At 42.4% G+C, this 15,000-nt stretch overlaps 1 protein-coding gene across 1 annotated transcript in view; it reads right to left on the bottom strand.

Annotated features, from left to right (window-relative positions):
- ppp1r13l (protein phosphatase 1, regulatory subunit 13 like) overlaps positions 1–11,552 on the bottom strand; it is a 24,987-nt gene extending 13,435 nt beyond the window's left edge. The window contains 3 exon segments of the mRNA XM_064975362.1: positions 4,934–5,708; positions 5,813–5,925; positions 7,762–11,552. Coding sequence (XP_064831434.1) covers positions 4,934–5,708; positions 5,813–5,917 — 880 coding nt within the window. The 5' untranslated portion in view covers positions 5,918–5,925; positions 7,762–11,552.
- Between the last annotated feature and the right edge of the window lie 3,448 nt (positions 11,553–15,000).

Raw genomic sequence — 15,000 nt, 5'->3', positions numbered from 1 at the left:
CACGTACTAAAGAGTCAATGTAGTGGCACATGGAGTCCATGTAGTGGCACATGGAGTCCATGTAGTGGCACATGGAGTCCATGTAGTGGCACATGGAGTCCATGTAGTGGCACATGGAGTCCATGTAGTGGCACATGGAGTCCATGTAGTGGCACATGGAGTCCATGTAGTGGCACATGGAGTCCATGTAGTGGCACATGGAGTCCATGTAGTGGCACATGGAGTCCATGTAGTGGCACATGGAGTCCATGTAGTGGCACATGGAGTCAATGTAGTGGCACATGGAGTCAATGTAGTGGCACATGGAGTCAATGTAGTGGCACATGGAGTCAATGTAGTGGCACATGGAGTCAATGTAGTGGCACATGGAGTCAATGTAGTGGCACATGGAGTCCATGTAGTGGCACATGGAGTCAATGTAGTGGCACATGGAGTCAATGTAGTGGCACATACTAAAGAGTCTCGTAGTGTGTAAAAATGTATAAATATATACTGTATGTATGTATGTATGTATGTATAAATATACACTGTATGTATGTATGTATAAATATATACTGCATGCATGTATAAATATACACTATGTATGTATAAATATATACTGTATGTATAAATATACACTGTATGTATGTATGTTTCTATAAATATACACTGTATTTATGTATAAATATACACTGTATGTATAAATATACACTGTATGTATGTATGTTTATATAAATATATACTGTATGTATAAATATACACTGTATGTATGTATGTTTCTATAAATATATACTGTATGTATGTATAAATATATACTGTATGTATAAATATACACTGTATGTATGTATGTTTCTATAAATATACACTGTATTTATGTATAAATATACACTGTATGTATAAATATACACTGTATGTATGTATGTTTCTATAAATATATACTGTATGTATAAATATATACTGTATGTATAAATATACACAGTATGTATAAATATACACTGTATGTATGTTTCTATAAATATATACTGTATGTATAAATATTCACTGTATGTATGTATGTTTCTATAAATATATACTGTATAAATATATACTGTATGTATAAATATACACTGTATGTATGTATGTATAAATATATACTGTATGTATCTATAAATATACACTATGTATAAATATATACTGTATGTATCTATAAATATACACTATGTATAAATATATACTGTATGTATAAATATACACTGTATGTATAAATATATACTGTATGTATAAATATACACTGTATGTATAAATATACACTGTATGTATAAATATACACTGTGTATGTATGTCTTATATGTACAGTTCCAGTCAATAGTTTGGACACACCTTCTCATTCAAGGGTTTTTCTTTATTTTTACTATTTTCTACATTGTAGTATAATAGTGAAGACATCAAACCTATGAAATAACACATATGGAATCATGCAGTAACCAAAAAAAGTGTTAAACAAATTATTCAAAGTAGCCATACTTTGCCTTGATGACATCTTTACACACTATTGGCATCTCGACATTCTCTCAACCAGCTTCGTGAGGTTGAACTCCTTTGAAATTAATTTAAATTAACAGGTGTGCCTTGTTAAAAGTTAAATTGTGGAATTTCTTTCCTTCTGAATGTGTTTGAGCCAATCAGTTGTGTTGTAACAAGGGATAGGTGGTATACAGAAGATAGCTCTATTTGGTAAGGCACCAAGTACATATTATGGCAAGAACAGCTCAAATAAGCAAAGAGAAACGACAGTCCATCATTACTTTAAGACATGAAGGTCAGTCAATCCAGGAAAATGTCTAGAACTCTGAAAGATTCTTCAAGTGCAGTCGCAAAAACCATCAAGCGCTATGATGAAACTGTCTCTCATGAGGACCGGCACAGGAAAGAAAGACCCAGAGGTACCTCTGCTGCAGAGAATAAGTTCATTAGAGTTACCAGCCACAGATTGCAGCCCAAATAAATGCTTCACAGAGTTCAAATAAAAGACATCTCAACATCTACTGTTCAGAGGAGACTGTGTGAATCGGGCCTTCATGGTCCAATTGCTGCAAAGAAACCACTACTAAAGGACACCAATAAGAAGAGACTTGCTTGGGCCAAGAAACACGAGCAATGGACATTAGACCGGTGTAAATCTGTCCTTTGGTCTGATGAGTCCAAATGTAAGATTTTTGGTTCCAACCGCTGTGTCTTTGTGAGATGCAGAGTAGTTGAACAGATGACCTCAGAATGTGTGGTTCCCACCGTGAAGCATGGAGGAAGAGGTGTGATGGTGTGGGGGTGCTTCACTGGTGACACTGTCAGTGATATATTTGGAATTCAAGGCACATTTAACCAACATGGCTACCACAGAACTCTGCAGTGATACACCATCCCATCTGGTTTGCTCTTAGTGGGATTATCATTTGTTTTTCAACAGGACAATGACCCAAAACACAACTCCAGGCTGTGTAAGGGCTATTTGACCAAGAAGGAGAGTGATGGAGTGCTGCTTCAGATGACCTGGCCTCCACAATCACCTGACCTCAAACTAATTGAGATGGTTTGGGATGAGTTGGACCGCAGAGTGAAGGAAAACCAGCTAACAAGTGCTCAGCATATGTGGGAACTCCTTCAAGACTGTTGGAAAAGCATTCCAGGTGAAGCTGGTTGAGAGAATGCCAAGAGTGTGCAAAAGAGTCATCAAGGCAAAGGGTGGCTACTTTTAATATTTTTTTGTTTTAACACTTTTTTTGGTTACTACATGACAATATGTGGTATTTCATATTTTTGATGTCTTCGCGATTATTCTACAATGTAGAAAATCGTAAAAAAATAAAGAAAAAAACTCTTGAATGAGTAGTTGTGTCCAAACGTTTGACTGGTAACTAACTGTAGCCTAGTGGTTAGAGCGTTGGACTAGTAACCGAAAGGTTGCAAGTTCAAATCCCCGAGCTGATAAGGTACAAATCTGTCGTTCTGCCCCTGAACAGGCAGTTAACCCACTGTTCCTAGGCCATCATTGAAAATAAGAATTTGTTCTTAACTGACTTGCCTAGTAAAATAAAGGTAAAATAAAAATAAATAAAAAATAAATATAAACACAGGAAAATCACATTTGACTAAAACATTGTACTACACTGGTCCTTAAACATAGTACTACACAGTCCCTTAAACATAGTACTACACAGGCCCTTAAATATAGTACTACACTGGTCCTTAAACATTGTACTACACAGTCCCTTAAACATAGTACTACACTGGCCCTTAAATATATTACTACACTGGCCCTTAAATATATTACTACACTGGCCCTTAAATATATTACTACACTGGCCCTTAAATATATTACTACACAGGCCCTTAAATATATTACTACACAGGCCCTTAAATATATTACTACACAGGCCCTTAAATATAGTACTACACAGGTCCTTAAATATAGTACTACACAGGTCCTTAAATATAGTACTACACTGGTCCTTAAACATAGTACTACACAGGTCCTTAAACATAGTACTACACAGGTCCTTAAACATAGTACTACACAGGTCCTTAAATATAGTACTACACTGGTCCTTAAACATAGTACTACACTGGTCCTTAAACATAGTACTACACTGGTCCTTAAACATAGTACTACACTGGACATTTGGAAAGTATTCAGACCTCTTGACTTTTTCCACATTGCTACATTACAGCCTTATTCTACAATACATTAACAGTTTTTTTCCACTCAATCTACACACAATACCCCAATATGACATCACAATACCCCTATATGACATCACAATACCCCTATATGACATCACAATACCCAAATATGACAAAGAAAACACTTTAAAACATTTTTGCAAATAAAATGTCAATAAGTATTCAGACCCTTTACTCAGTACTTTGTTGAAGTACCTTTGGTAGCGATTACAGCTTTGAGTCTTCTTGGGTACGACGCTACAGGCTTGGCACACCTGTATTTGGGGAGTTTCTCCCATTCTTCTCTGCAGCTCCTCTCAAGCTCTGTCAGGTTGGATGGGGAGCGTCGCTGCACAGCTATTTTCAGGTCTCTCCAGAGATGTTAGATCAGGTTCAAGTCCGGGCTCTGGCTGGGCTACTCGACATTCAGAGACTTGTCCCAAAGCCACTCCTGCGTTGTCTTGTCTGTGTGCTTAGGGTCGTTGTGCTTAGGGTCGCTGGCCACTCTACTATAAAGGCCTGATTGGTGGAGTGCTGCAGAGATGGAAGGTTGTCCTTCTGGAAGGTCCTCCTATCTCCACAGAGGAACTCTGGAGCTCTGTCCGAGTGACCATCGGGTTCTGGGTCACCTCCCTTACCAAGGCCCTTCTCCCCCGATTGCTCAGTTTGGCTGTGGGGCCACCTCTAGGAAATGTCTTGGTGGTTCCAAACTTCTTCCATTTAAGAATGTTGGAGGCCACTGTGTTCTTGGGGACCTTCAATGCTGCAGACATTTTTTGGTACCCTTCCCCAGATCTGTGCCTCTTCACAATGCTGTCTCAGCATTCCCTCGACCTCATGGCTTGGTTTTTGCTCTGACATGCACTGACAACTGTGGGACCTTATATAGACTGGCGTGTGCCTTTCCAAATCATGTCCAATCCATTGAATTTACCACAGGTGGACCCCAATCAAGTTGTAAAAACATCTCAAGGATGATCAATGGAAACAGGATGCACCTGAGCTCAATTTCTAGTCTCATAACTAAGGGTCTTGAATACTCATGTAAATAACGTATTTCTGTTTATATATTTTTTTTATACATTTGCAGAAAAAAAACTGTTTTCGCTTTGTTATTATGGGATATTGTGTGTAGATTGATGAGGGGAAAAAAATGTTTTATCAATTTTAGAACAAGGCTGTAACGTATCAAAATGTGGAAAAAGTCAAGGGGTCTGAATACTTTCCGAATGCACCGTAGCTACAGTAGGACACTCACCAGATTGGCTGAAAGACACAAAGTTCCGTGGCAGGGTGCTGGATGCTGCTGGTTGGCTGAACTTGCAAGGGGAGTGGCTTCGGCCCAGGCGTGGGGATGTCCGACCCATCGTAGCAGAGTCATACGGGGATAGCAGATTGGAGTGTGAGGGTTGTACCCTCCCCCGATGTGATTGATCGTAGCCAGGAGCAGGGGAAGGAGGGGAGTGGTTTGAATCAATATAGCTGATTGATCCTCGCGGGCTGCGGTCATAGGTCATTCGGCGAGACGGAGAAGGAGACGCACGACGCTGGGTACGAGGTGATTGGTTGGGAGGGGTCAGCTGACCGTAGGAGGAGGGCATCACCTTACTGCTGGAGAACATGGAATCCAGGTTGGAGCTGGGGGAGTAGGGGAGAGAGCTGGAGCTGGGGGAGTAGGGGAGGGTAGAGCTGGAGCTGGGGGAGTAGGGGAGGGTAGAGCTGGAGATGGGGGAGTAGGGGAGGGTAGAGCTGGAGCTGGAGTAGGGGAGAGAGCTGGAGCTGGGGGAGTAGGGGAGGGTAGAGCTGGAGATGGGGGAGTAGGGGAGGGTAGAGCTGGTGTAGGGGAGAGAGCTGGAGCTGGGGGAGTAGGGGAGGGTAGAGCTGGAGCTGGAGTAGGGGAGAGAGCTGGAGCTGGGGGAGTAGGGGAGGGTAGAGATGGGGGAGTAGGGGAGGGAGCTGAAGCCTCCTCCTGTCTGTCTCTCTGACGTTGAGGGCTGGGGCTTTTCTCTGGGGATCACAGCATCAGATGTAGTCTGTAGGGTGACGAGGAGGAGAACATACACAGCATTGTTACTGAGCTCTGGGTCTGAATAGCTGAGCTGTGTGTGTGTGTGTGTGCGCGTGTGTGTGTGTGTACCTGAGAGACAGACTGTGTGCTGGGGGAGACCTCCTGCAACAGAGACGTAAACTCTCTGGATAACTCATCAGCCTGGGCCAGAGATGCATTCAGGTCCTCGTCCATCGTCTGGACTGCATGGTCCCACACACACACACACACACACACACACACACACACACACACACACACACACACACACACACACACACACGCACACACACGCACACACACACACACACATTAGGAGAAGCAACTACTGCTTAAATATAGAGTAGGACAAGCTAGATATATTTTAAGTGTCTTCAGAATAGAATACTTGGAGCTGAGGACATAACCTGACCTGTTATAGAGGAAGTTCAGGTCACGTTAAACTCCTGATCCTACTAGAGCTTACACAGCTGTTATGTTATTTATCTACTGACCCAGAGTCAGATGAAGCCCTTTATCTACTGACCCAGAGTCAGATGAAGCCCTTTATCTACTGACCCAGAGTCAGATGAAGCCCTTTATCTACTGACCCAGAGTCAGATGAAGCCCTTTATCTACTGACCCAGTCAGATGAGGTCCTTTATCTACTGACCCAGAGTCAGATGAAGCCCTTTATGTACTGACCCAGAGTCAGATGAAGCCCTTTATCTACTGACCCAGAGTCAGATGAGGCCCTTTATCTACTGACCCAGAGTCAGATGAAGCCCTTTATCTACTGACCCAGAGTCAGATGAAGCCCTTTATCTACTGACCCAGAGTCAGATGAAGCCCTTTATCTACTGACCCAGAGTCAGATGAAGCCCTTTATCTACTGACCCAGTCAGATGAGGTCCTTTATCTACTGACCCAGAGTCAGATGAAGCCCTTTATCTACTGACCCAGAGTCAGATGGTCTCCTTTATCTACTGACCCAGAGTCAGATGAGGCCCTTTATCTACTGACCCAGAGTCAGATGAGGTCCTTTATCTACTGACCCAGAGTCAGATGAGGTCCTTTATCTACTGACCCAGAGTCAGATGAAGCCCTTTATCTACTGACCCAGAGTCAGATGAAGCCCTTTATCTACTGACCCAGAGTCAGATGAAGCCCTTTATCTACTGACCCAGAGTCAGATGAGGCCCTTTATCTACTGACCCAGAGTCAGATGAGGCCCAGATGAGGCCCTTTATCTACTGACCCAGAGTCAGATGAAGCCCTTTATCTACTGACCCAGAGTCAGATGAAGCCCTTTATCTACTGACCCAGAGTCAGATGAAGCCCTTTATCTACTGACCCAGAGTCAGATGAAGCCCTTTATCTACTGACCCAGAGTCAGATGAAGCCCTTTATCTACTGACCCAGAGTCAGATGAAGCCCTTTATCTACTGACCCAGAGTCAGATGAGGCCCTTTATCTACTGACCCAGAGTCAGATGAGGCCCTTTATCTACTGACCCAGAGTCAGATGAGGCCCAGATGAGGCCCTTTATCTACTGACCCAGAGTCAGATGAAGCCCTTTATCTACTGACCCAGAGTCAGATGAAGCCCTTTATCTACTGACCCAGAGTCAGATAATCCCCTTTATCTACTGACCCAGAGTCAGATGAAGCCCTTTATCTACTGACCCAGAGTCAGATGAAGCCCTTTATCTACTGACCCAGAGTCAGATGAAGCCCTTTATCTACTGACCCAGAGTCAGATGAAGCCCTTTATCTACTGACCCAGAGTCAGATGAAGCCCTTTATCTACTGACCCAGAGTCAGATGAAGCCCTTTATCTACTGACCCAGAGTCAGATAATCCCCTTTGTCTAGACAGATGAACTCATAGGAACCATTTATATATCTATGCATGTCGGTTGAAAAGAAGTTGCTAACTAGCGTTAGCGCAATGACTGGAAGTCTAAGGTAACTGCTAGCATGTCATTGTACTAACGCAAGTTAGCGTTGGCTCGCGAAACCATCAAAATCCCGAAGTATCCCTTCAAGATGTTGTACTCACATAGTGTGTTACTGCCATAGCTAACACAGTGGTTGTGGAAGGTGGATCTCCCTTTAAAAGTTGTGTCGTACCGCAGCACAGCTTGCTGGCTGTCGCAGAACTCTACGGCAAGTGTCAGCCATTGCTGCCATTAATGCTAGTTAGACCACCAGAGGGCATCTTTGAGAAGTATTTGACTGTTATCAAATATTGACTGTACTGGAGAAAACATGTTTTTTTTTGTAAGAATAGTATATGGGATGGATTTTAAAAAATGTAGCTAAATTTGATTAATGTTACGATGTTTCTCTTCCAAGAAAAACAAAAAATAGAGAGAAGAATATTTCTCTGTACAATGTAACCGGTCAGGAGTAGACGACGAGTGACGACGAGTGAAGAACAAAATAATCCTAACATTTCCCCCCCCAAAATCTGATTGATTTATCAAGACCAGTCTCCATGCTATGTCATTCAGGGATATTCATTTCCACAGTAATTCGTTATGGATCCATTAATATATATTTAAAGTCCCTAAACTTCGGAAAGAGTCTATTGTCCTGCTGATAGTTGAAATAAAACATCTGGATTTTGAATTATTATTAACGGAAAGCATAAAGATGTTGATGAATAAATACTGTACAGTATATGCGTTATCCGACATTTTGCGGTTGCATGAGGTTTTGTCGTTAGAAAGTGTAAAATGTAGAGTACTTAATACATTGCAAATTGGGCGGGATTTCTTTTCCACACCTACAGTAGCCGAACTATTAGACTATCATTTTGTAAAGGTTGGAGAGTCTATTAGGCCTGCAGTAGGTTATAACAAGCTATGCCTTCTGGGAATGTTTAAAAGTCCAAAAGTTATGGATGGAGTTAGAATTTGGCTGTCAGAAGTATTAAAAATTGTTTAAAGTGCGTGTGGGCGACAGCGAGAATGTACTTGACTGTTTTTAATATTAGGAGGAGCTGAAAATTACATGTCAATTCATAAACCATGTGCCATGGAATCGGTTCATCGAAAATCTCTTCCCAACTATTTTGCAATTTATATGTCACAGCTGTCAATTTTTTGGTCCTTTAAATGAAACTGGTATATATTTTTATTTATCACAATTTTCTTTAACATATGTTGGTCTTTAATGCAGGGCCAACAGACAAGGTCCTTACTTTTCCCCCATTCCACGTGCCCTTTCCATTTTTACGGTAAATCTGCAATTAGTTGGTTGTAATTTTGGGTAGAGCAGACATCTCCATATGTCTGTGTTAGCTGCATGTGTGACATAAATAGGACTGGTGGAGTTATGATATCACTTACAAAGATTATACTTTTTTTTTTTTTTTTTACTTTTTTTTCAAAACTATTGTTTTTATTTTTTTATCGATGAGTATATTTGAGTTTAACCACAATATTTGTTGTATTATTTGTTCTGTCTTTTCTGGTGGATTAAACACCAACTTTCTATGACTTGTTTTAAAAAAATAGCGATATTTTGGAGATAATTTATTTTTCAAATAACCGAAAGTGAAAGGTTGTAATGTGAAAAGGGGAAAAGCCAATTCTTGAAGATGGGGTGAGACTTTCTTACTAATCTGCTAGAGAACCAGTTCAGATTTAAGTATAACTTGTCAGACACCTTTAATATGTATTCATTTCTGCCCTCTGAATTCACATTCATTATATAAATAGGCCCTTTTAAATTTGTCTGGCTTGCCATTACAAATAAAATGTCACGCCCTGCCCATAGAGAGCCCTCGGGGTTCTCTATGGTGTAATAGGTCAGGGCGTGACTAGTTTTTTTCTCTTCTAGTTATTATAGTTCTATGTTGGTGCGTGTGTGTATAGTTCCCAACTGGAGGCAGCTGATCATCGTTGCCTCTAATTGGGGATCATACTTAGTGTGTCATTTCTCCCACCTGCGATGTGGGATATTGTTTTGTTTCGTGTTAGTGGCCATGTGCGCGACGTATTTGCACGTTCGTAATAGATGTTTTTGGAAGCTTCGCTATTAATAAAATGTGGAACTCTACTTACGCTGCGCCGTGGTCCACTTATTTTTACAACGATCGTGACATACAATTGAATACTTTTTGCTCATATAATTTAAAAACAGGTCGCTAGGTGCAGGGAAGGCAATAAGAAAATAGGTAAACTGGGGAATGACGAGAGTCAATCAGGGTGATTTTTCCGCAAATAGACAGGTTGTTTCCTTTCCATGGTAGCAAGAGCTTATCCATTTTTACTAACTTTCTTTTCAAATGTATTGGAGTGAGATCATTTCTTTCTTTTGGGATTTGTATACCGAGTATGTCCACATCCCCGTCAGATCATTTTATTGGTAAACTACATGGTAATGTAAAAGTTATACATTTTAGTGATCAAATACATAATATAGTTTAAAACATGTTTTTAAATCAAGCTTGCCACAGGCATCTGATTATTTATTATGAAAATTATTTATTTCTGGTCTGTGAAAATATCTAAGTGGCTGTTATTTAATAATAATTAATAGTTAAGAATACACAAGATCAAACACACACAAAATAACACTTTAAAAAAAGAAATCTTTCATTGACAGGTTATAAGTTAATTATTGATGACCAGAACTGGAAACACATCAGATGGCTTCCACAACATGTGAACAATATCAGGAATAAATGAGGAGAAATAAAAATGTTAGACCTTACAACTAGAAGTAAGTGTCAGATTTGGTCACGGGACATTTCAAAGTGTCCCTGTTTTTGCCAACTGGATGTGCCTAAAAAGTATTGTTCACTATAAAAACTAAAACTCGTAGACCACCAACAGCTCTCAAACATTGTAGTGGTGTCGGGGGACATACAGGGGATATTCAACTGAACGTTTAGCCGATCATATCCAATGTATTGACATCAAAACTATGAAATACCACATATGGAATACCACTCTGGGTCTTTCTTTCCTGTGGCGGTCCTCACGAGAGACAGGTAACTCGTGGTCTTCCTTTCCTGTGGCGGTCCTCATGAGAGTCAGGTAACTCTGGGTCTTCCTTTCCTGTAGCGGTCCTCATGGGAGACAGGGACCTCTGGGTCTTCCTTTCCTGTGGCGGTCCTCATGAGAGACAGGGACCTCTGGGTCTTCCTTTCCTGTGGCGGTCCTCATGAGAGACAGGTACCTCTGGGTCTTCCTTTCCTGTGGCGGTCCTCATGAGAGACAGGTACCTCTGGGTCTTCCTTTCCTGTGGCGGTCCTCATGAGAGACAGGTACCTCTGGGTCTTCTTTAAATGTGGCGGTCCTCATGAGAGCCAGTTTCATCATAGCGCTCAATGTTTTTTGCGACTGCACTTGAAGAAATGTTCAAAGTTCTTGTAATGTTCCTGATTGGCTGACCTTCATCTCTTAAAATAACGATGGACTGTTGTTTCTCTTTGCTTATTTGAGCTGTTCTTGCCGTAATATGGACTTGGTCTTCTCAAATATAAAATATATTTTGATTTGTTTAACACCTGTTTTGGTTACTACATGATTCCATATGTTTTATTTCATAAATATTTATTACACATACATACATATATATATATATATAAAACGTCTTATCAAACTCAAACTCGGTTACACCCTGTGTCCTTCACTAAAAAAAGGTACAACAAAATAAATAAGCTGAACTATTTACAAAACGGCGTTCGTGTTTGTTTTCCATCCCAGGTATAGATTAGATATCACTTTCACCATAGCTTGTGCATGTCGTGATAGTCTTCGAAGCAAGTCTCTCTCTGACCAGGAAACAAAAAGAGAACTGACATTTCAGAAAGAAGATCATTTTTCCACCTGTGTGTGTGTGGGGGGGGGGGGTCTTGTGATGGTTGTGAGGTTGCTTTGGGATCCCAAATTCAGCCATTTCCAACACCAGTTGCTCTCTGAAGGCCAACTGGGAGAGAAGGGTTTGACCTTTTGCTTTTTCCATCAGTTTGTGGAGAATGAAGACATGTTTCTGTAGCAATGTCCACAAAGTGGTGCCACTTCCTGGTCTGGTGGAAGACCTGGTAGTAGCCTATCAGAGCATCAGATCGGTTGACACCCCCTTTGCTGGCATTGTAGTCCTTCACAGAAACAGGAAAGGGGACGTTCTTCCTCACCCGTGCCTCTTTGGCATGTTTCACCCCCCCCTTGAGACATGGTTGTTATTGAATGCCTTATGCTGTGTGGTTGAGCATGGTTACTTCCCTAGTGTCTTTCCATTTCACAAACAGCAGCTTGTTAGTCCTGATCCAACGTATGGTCCCCCTCTACACTGTCTTTGTCCTGTCATTTACCTTGGTCTTGGGGAAACCGGTTCTGTAAGGAGGAATGGTCCCCCTCTACGCTGTCTTTGTCCTGTCATTTACCTTGGTCTTGGGGAAACCGGTTCTGTAAGGAGGAATGGTCCCCCTCTACGCTGTCTTTGTCCTGTCATTTACCTTGGTCTTGGGGAAACCGGTTCTGTTACGAGGAATGGTGCCACAAGCCCCTATTTTATTTTTCAAGAGGTCTATGAAAAGTGGATGTGGAGCCATCAGACGGGGTGACATAGCAGTGGAGGGGGGGGGGGTGAGACCTTGACCGGGGGCGCTTGCTAAGGAGGGGTGAAGACCTTGACCGGGGGGCGCTTGCTAAGGAGGGGAGAAGGCCTTGACCGGGGGGGCGCTTGCTAAGGGGGGGTGAAGGCCTTGACCAGGGGGGCGCTTGCTAAGGAGGGGTGAAGGCCTTGACCGGCGGGGGAAGACGCTTGCTTGCTAAGGAGGGGTGAAGACCTTGACCGGGGGGCGCTTGCTAAGGAGGGGTGAAGACCTTGACCAGGGGGCGCTTGCTAAGGAGGGGTGAAGACCTTGACCGGCGGGGGGCGCTTGCTAAGGAGGGGTGAAGGCCTTGACCGGCGGGGGGGCGCTTGCTAAGGGGGGGGGCTCCCAAAAGGCATCATCCAAATCCTCTGCATCCTCCTGTGGTGAATAGAATAGAGATATGCTGTTAGAAAGACACACACACACACACACACACACACACACACACACACACACACACACACACACACACACACACACACACACACACACACACACACACACACACACTCACACACAAATAAAACAATGGCCATGAGAGTTCAGTGGCCTCTCCAAAGTTACAAGGATAAAACTTAGAAGAGAAAACAGTGAACTAATATGAAGAAACAGACACTAACTACTTGGGAATGATATAACATTGAAATGACTTGTTAATTACGTCCTATGTAAACTAAATCCAAAGCACAAAAAGCAGACAACTTATAATAAACTAAATACATATAGTAAATTAGCTTTATAAAGCCATGAAAATAATTTACTTACAGATCTGAAAGTGGATCCAATCCTTCGAGAACGCAATCTTCGTCGGCCCGGTTCCTGTTCGATATTCTTAGTAGATAATATTATTTTTCTACCCCCCTTGAGAAGCTTTTATAATAAAGCGATGAAATCTGGATGAAATCTGTTGACAATGTAATGTAGCGTGTGCGTCTTGTCTCGGAGTCAGGTAGAAACGCATAAAATGTTCTAGGCCTTGCTTTGTCCCACCCAGGTCAACTGCATATCCCTGGAAAGCTTATCTCATTGGCTACAAGACTATCAAGGTGCCATCGTAGCCAATCCCCTGCGTAATGGATGCCTACAGCGCGTAAGCAGGCAACGTCGTATTTTTTATGCGCAAAGATATAGTCACTCAGTGGACATTTGATGTTGCCATTAAGTCATACATCATCAGATTACATGGCAATACGCTAGATGTGTTCGTACCAACCCCCCCCCGGAACATAGGTACAGTAGCAGCCATCTTGGAATTAGGTCATCGGCTCGGCCTGCCCTTATATATTTGTATGCCCATATATGGTAGAAAGTCACACCAAAGATTTTGAAGGCACAGATCAATAGCCAAGATACGCAGCTTTCCGCAGACAACCTGCTCTTGCAGACAGGGGCTCCTGTTCTCATACCAGACTGAATGGCATAAATCATAATAATACGGTCCCCAAATATTTGGGGACTTTACACTGAAGAGGTTTTAAGACAGGAGTTGTAATACTCACACATGCTGCTAGCATATCTGTTCTGGGAACTCATGGCTGCGGTGGTGGTAACCCACTTCCTGGATTAACAAACACATGAAAACAACAATAAACAATACAAAATGAACACATGACATCAAGCAGGATGAGAGATAACTACACTCACACATCGATACCATTCATACCGGTCTGCTAGAAGGCAGTGCTTTCGACTTCAGGGGGTGCACAGGGGCGGGGTGCACAGGGGTGGGGTGCACAGGGGTAAGCTGTACCCCTTGATTGAAAAAACAAAAAGAGCAAAAAGTACACCCCTCGTTAGCTTAAACATTTGAAGGGTAAAAAAAAAATGGATCTTGATTATATAAAGCAATCTACAAGTACGCTTTCCTCCGCGAGGCTTTACGCTACAAACACGTTAGAAACACGCTGTGAATTCGAGGAGAAGGATGTAACTTCTATCTTCATGTGGATATTTGGCTCAGCAGGTCAGAACTAGAACACAAGACAGCACATGGAACTCAGCAGGTCAGAACTAGAAAACAAGACCAGCACATGGAGCTCAGCAGGTCAGAACTAGAACACAAGACAGCACATGGAACTCAGCAGGTCAGAACTAGAAAACAAGACACCACACGGAACTCAGCAGGTCAGAACTAGAACACAAGACACCACACGGAACTCAGCAGGTCAGAACTAGAACACAAGACCAGCACACAGAGCTCAGCAGGTCAGAACTAGAACACAAGACAGCACACGGAGCTCAGCAGGTCAGAACTAGAACACAAGACCAGCACATGGAACTCAGCAGGTCAGAACTAGAAAACAAGACACCACACGGAACTCAGCAGGTCAGAACTAGAACACAAGACACCACACGGAACTCAGCAGGTCAGAACTAGAACACAAGACAGCACACGGAGCTCAGCAGGTCAGAACTAGAACACAAGACCAGCACATGGAACTCAGCAGGTCAGAACTAGAAAACAAGACCAGCACATGGAGCTCAGCAGGTCAGAACTAGAACACGAGACCAGCACACGGAACTCAGCAGGTCAGAACTAGAAAACAAGACAGCACATGGAACTCAGCAGGTCAGAACTAGAAAACAAGACAGCACATGGAACTCAGCAGGTCAGAACTAGAACACGAGACCAGCACATGGAACTCAGCAGGTCAGAACTAGAACACAAGACAGCACATGGAACTC

Source organism: Oncorhynchus masou, chromosome 9, assembly GCF_036934945.1.
Source record: "Oncorhynchus masou masou isolate Uvic2021 chromosome 9, UVic_Omas_1.1, whole genome shotgun sequence".
Lineage (NCBI taxonomy): Eukaryota > Metazoa > Chordata > Actinopteri > Salmoniformes > Salmonidae > Oncorhynchus > Oncorhynchus masou.
Note: the sequence above shows the minus strand (reverse complement) of the source record. Positions and strands in the feature narration are given on the sequence as shown.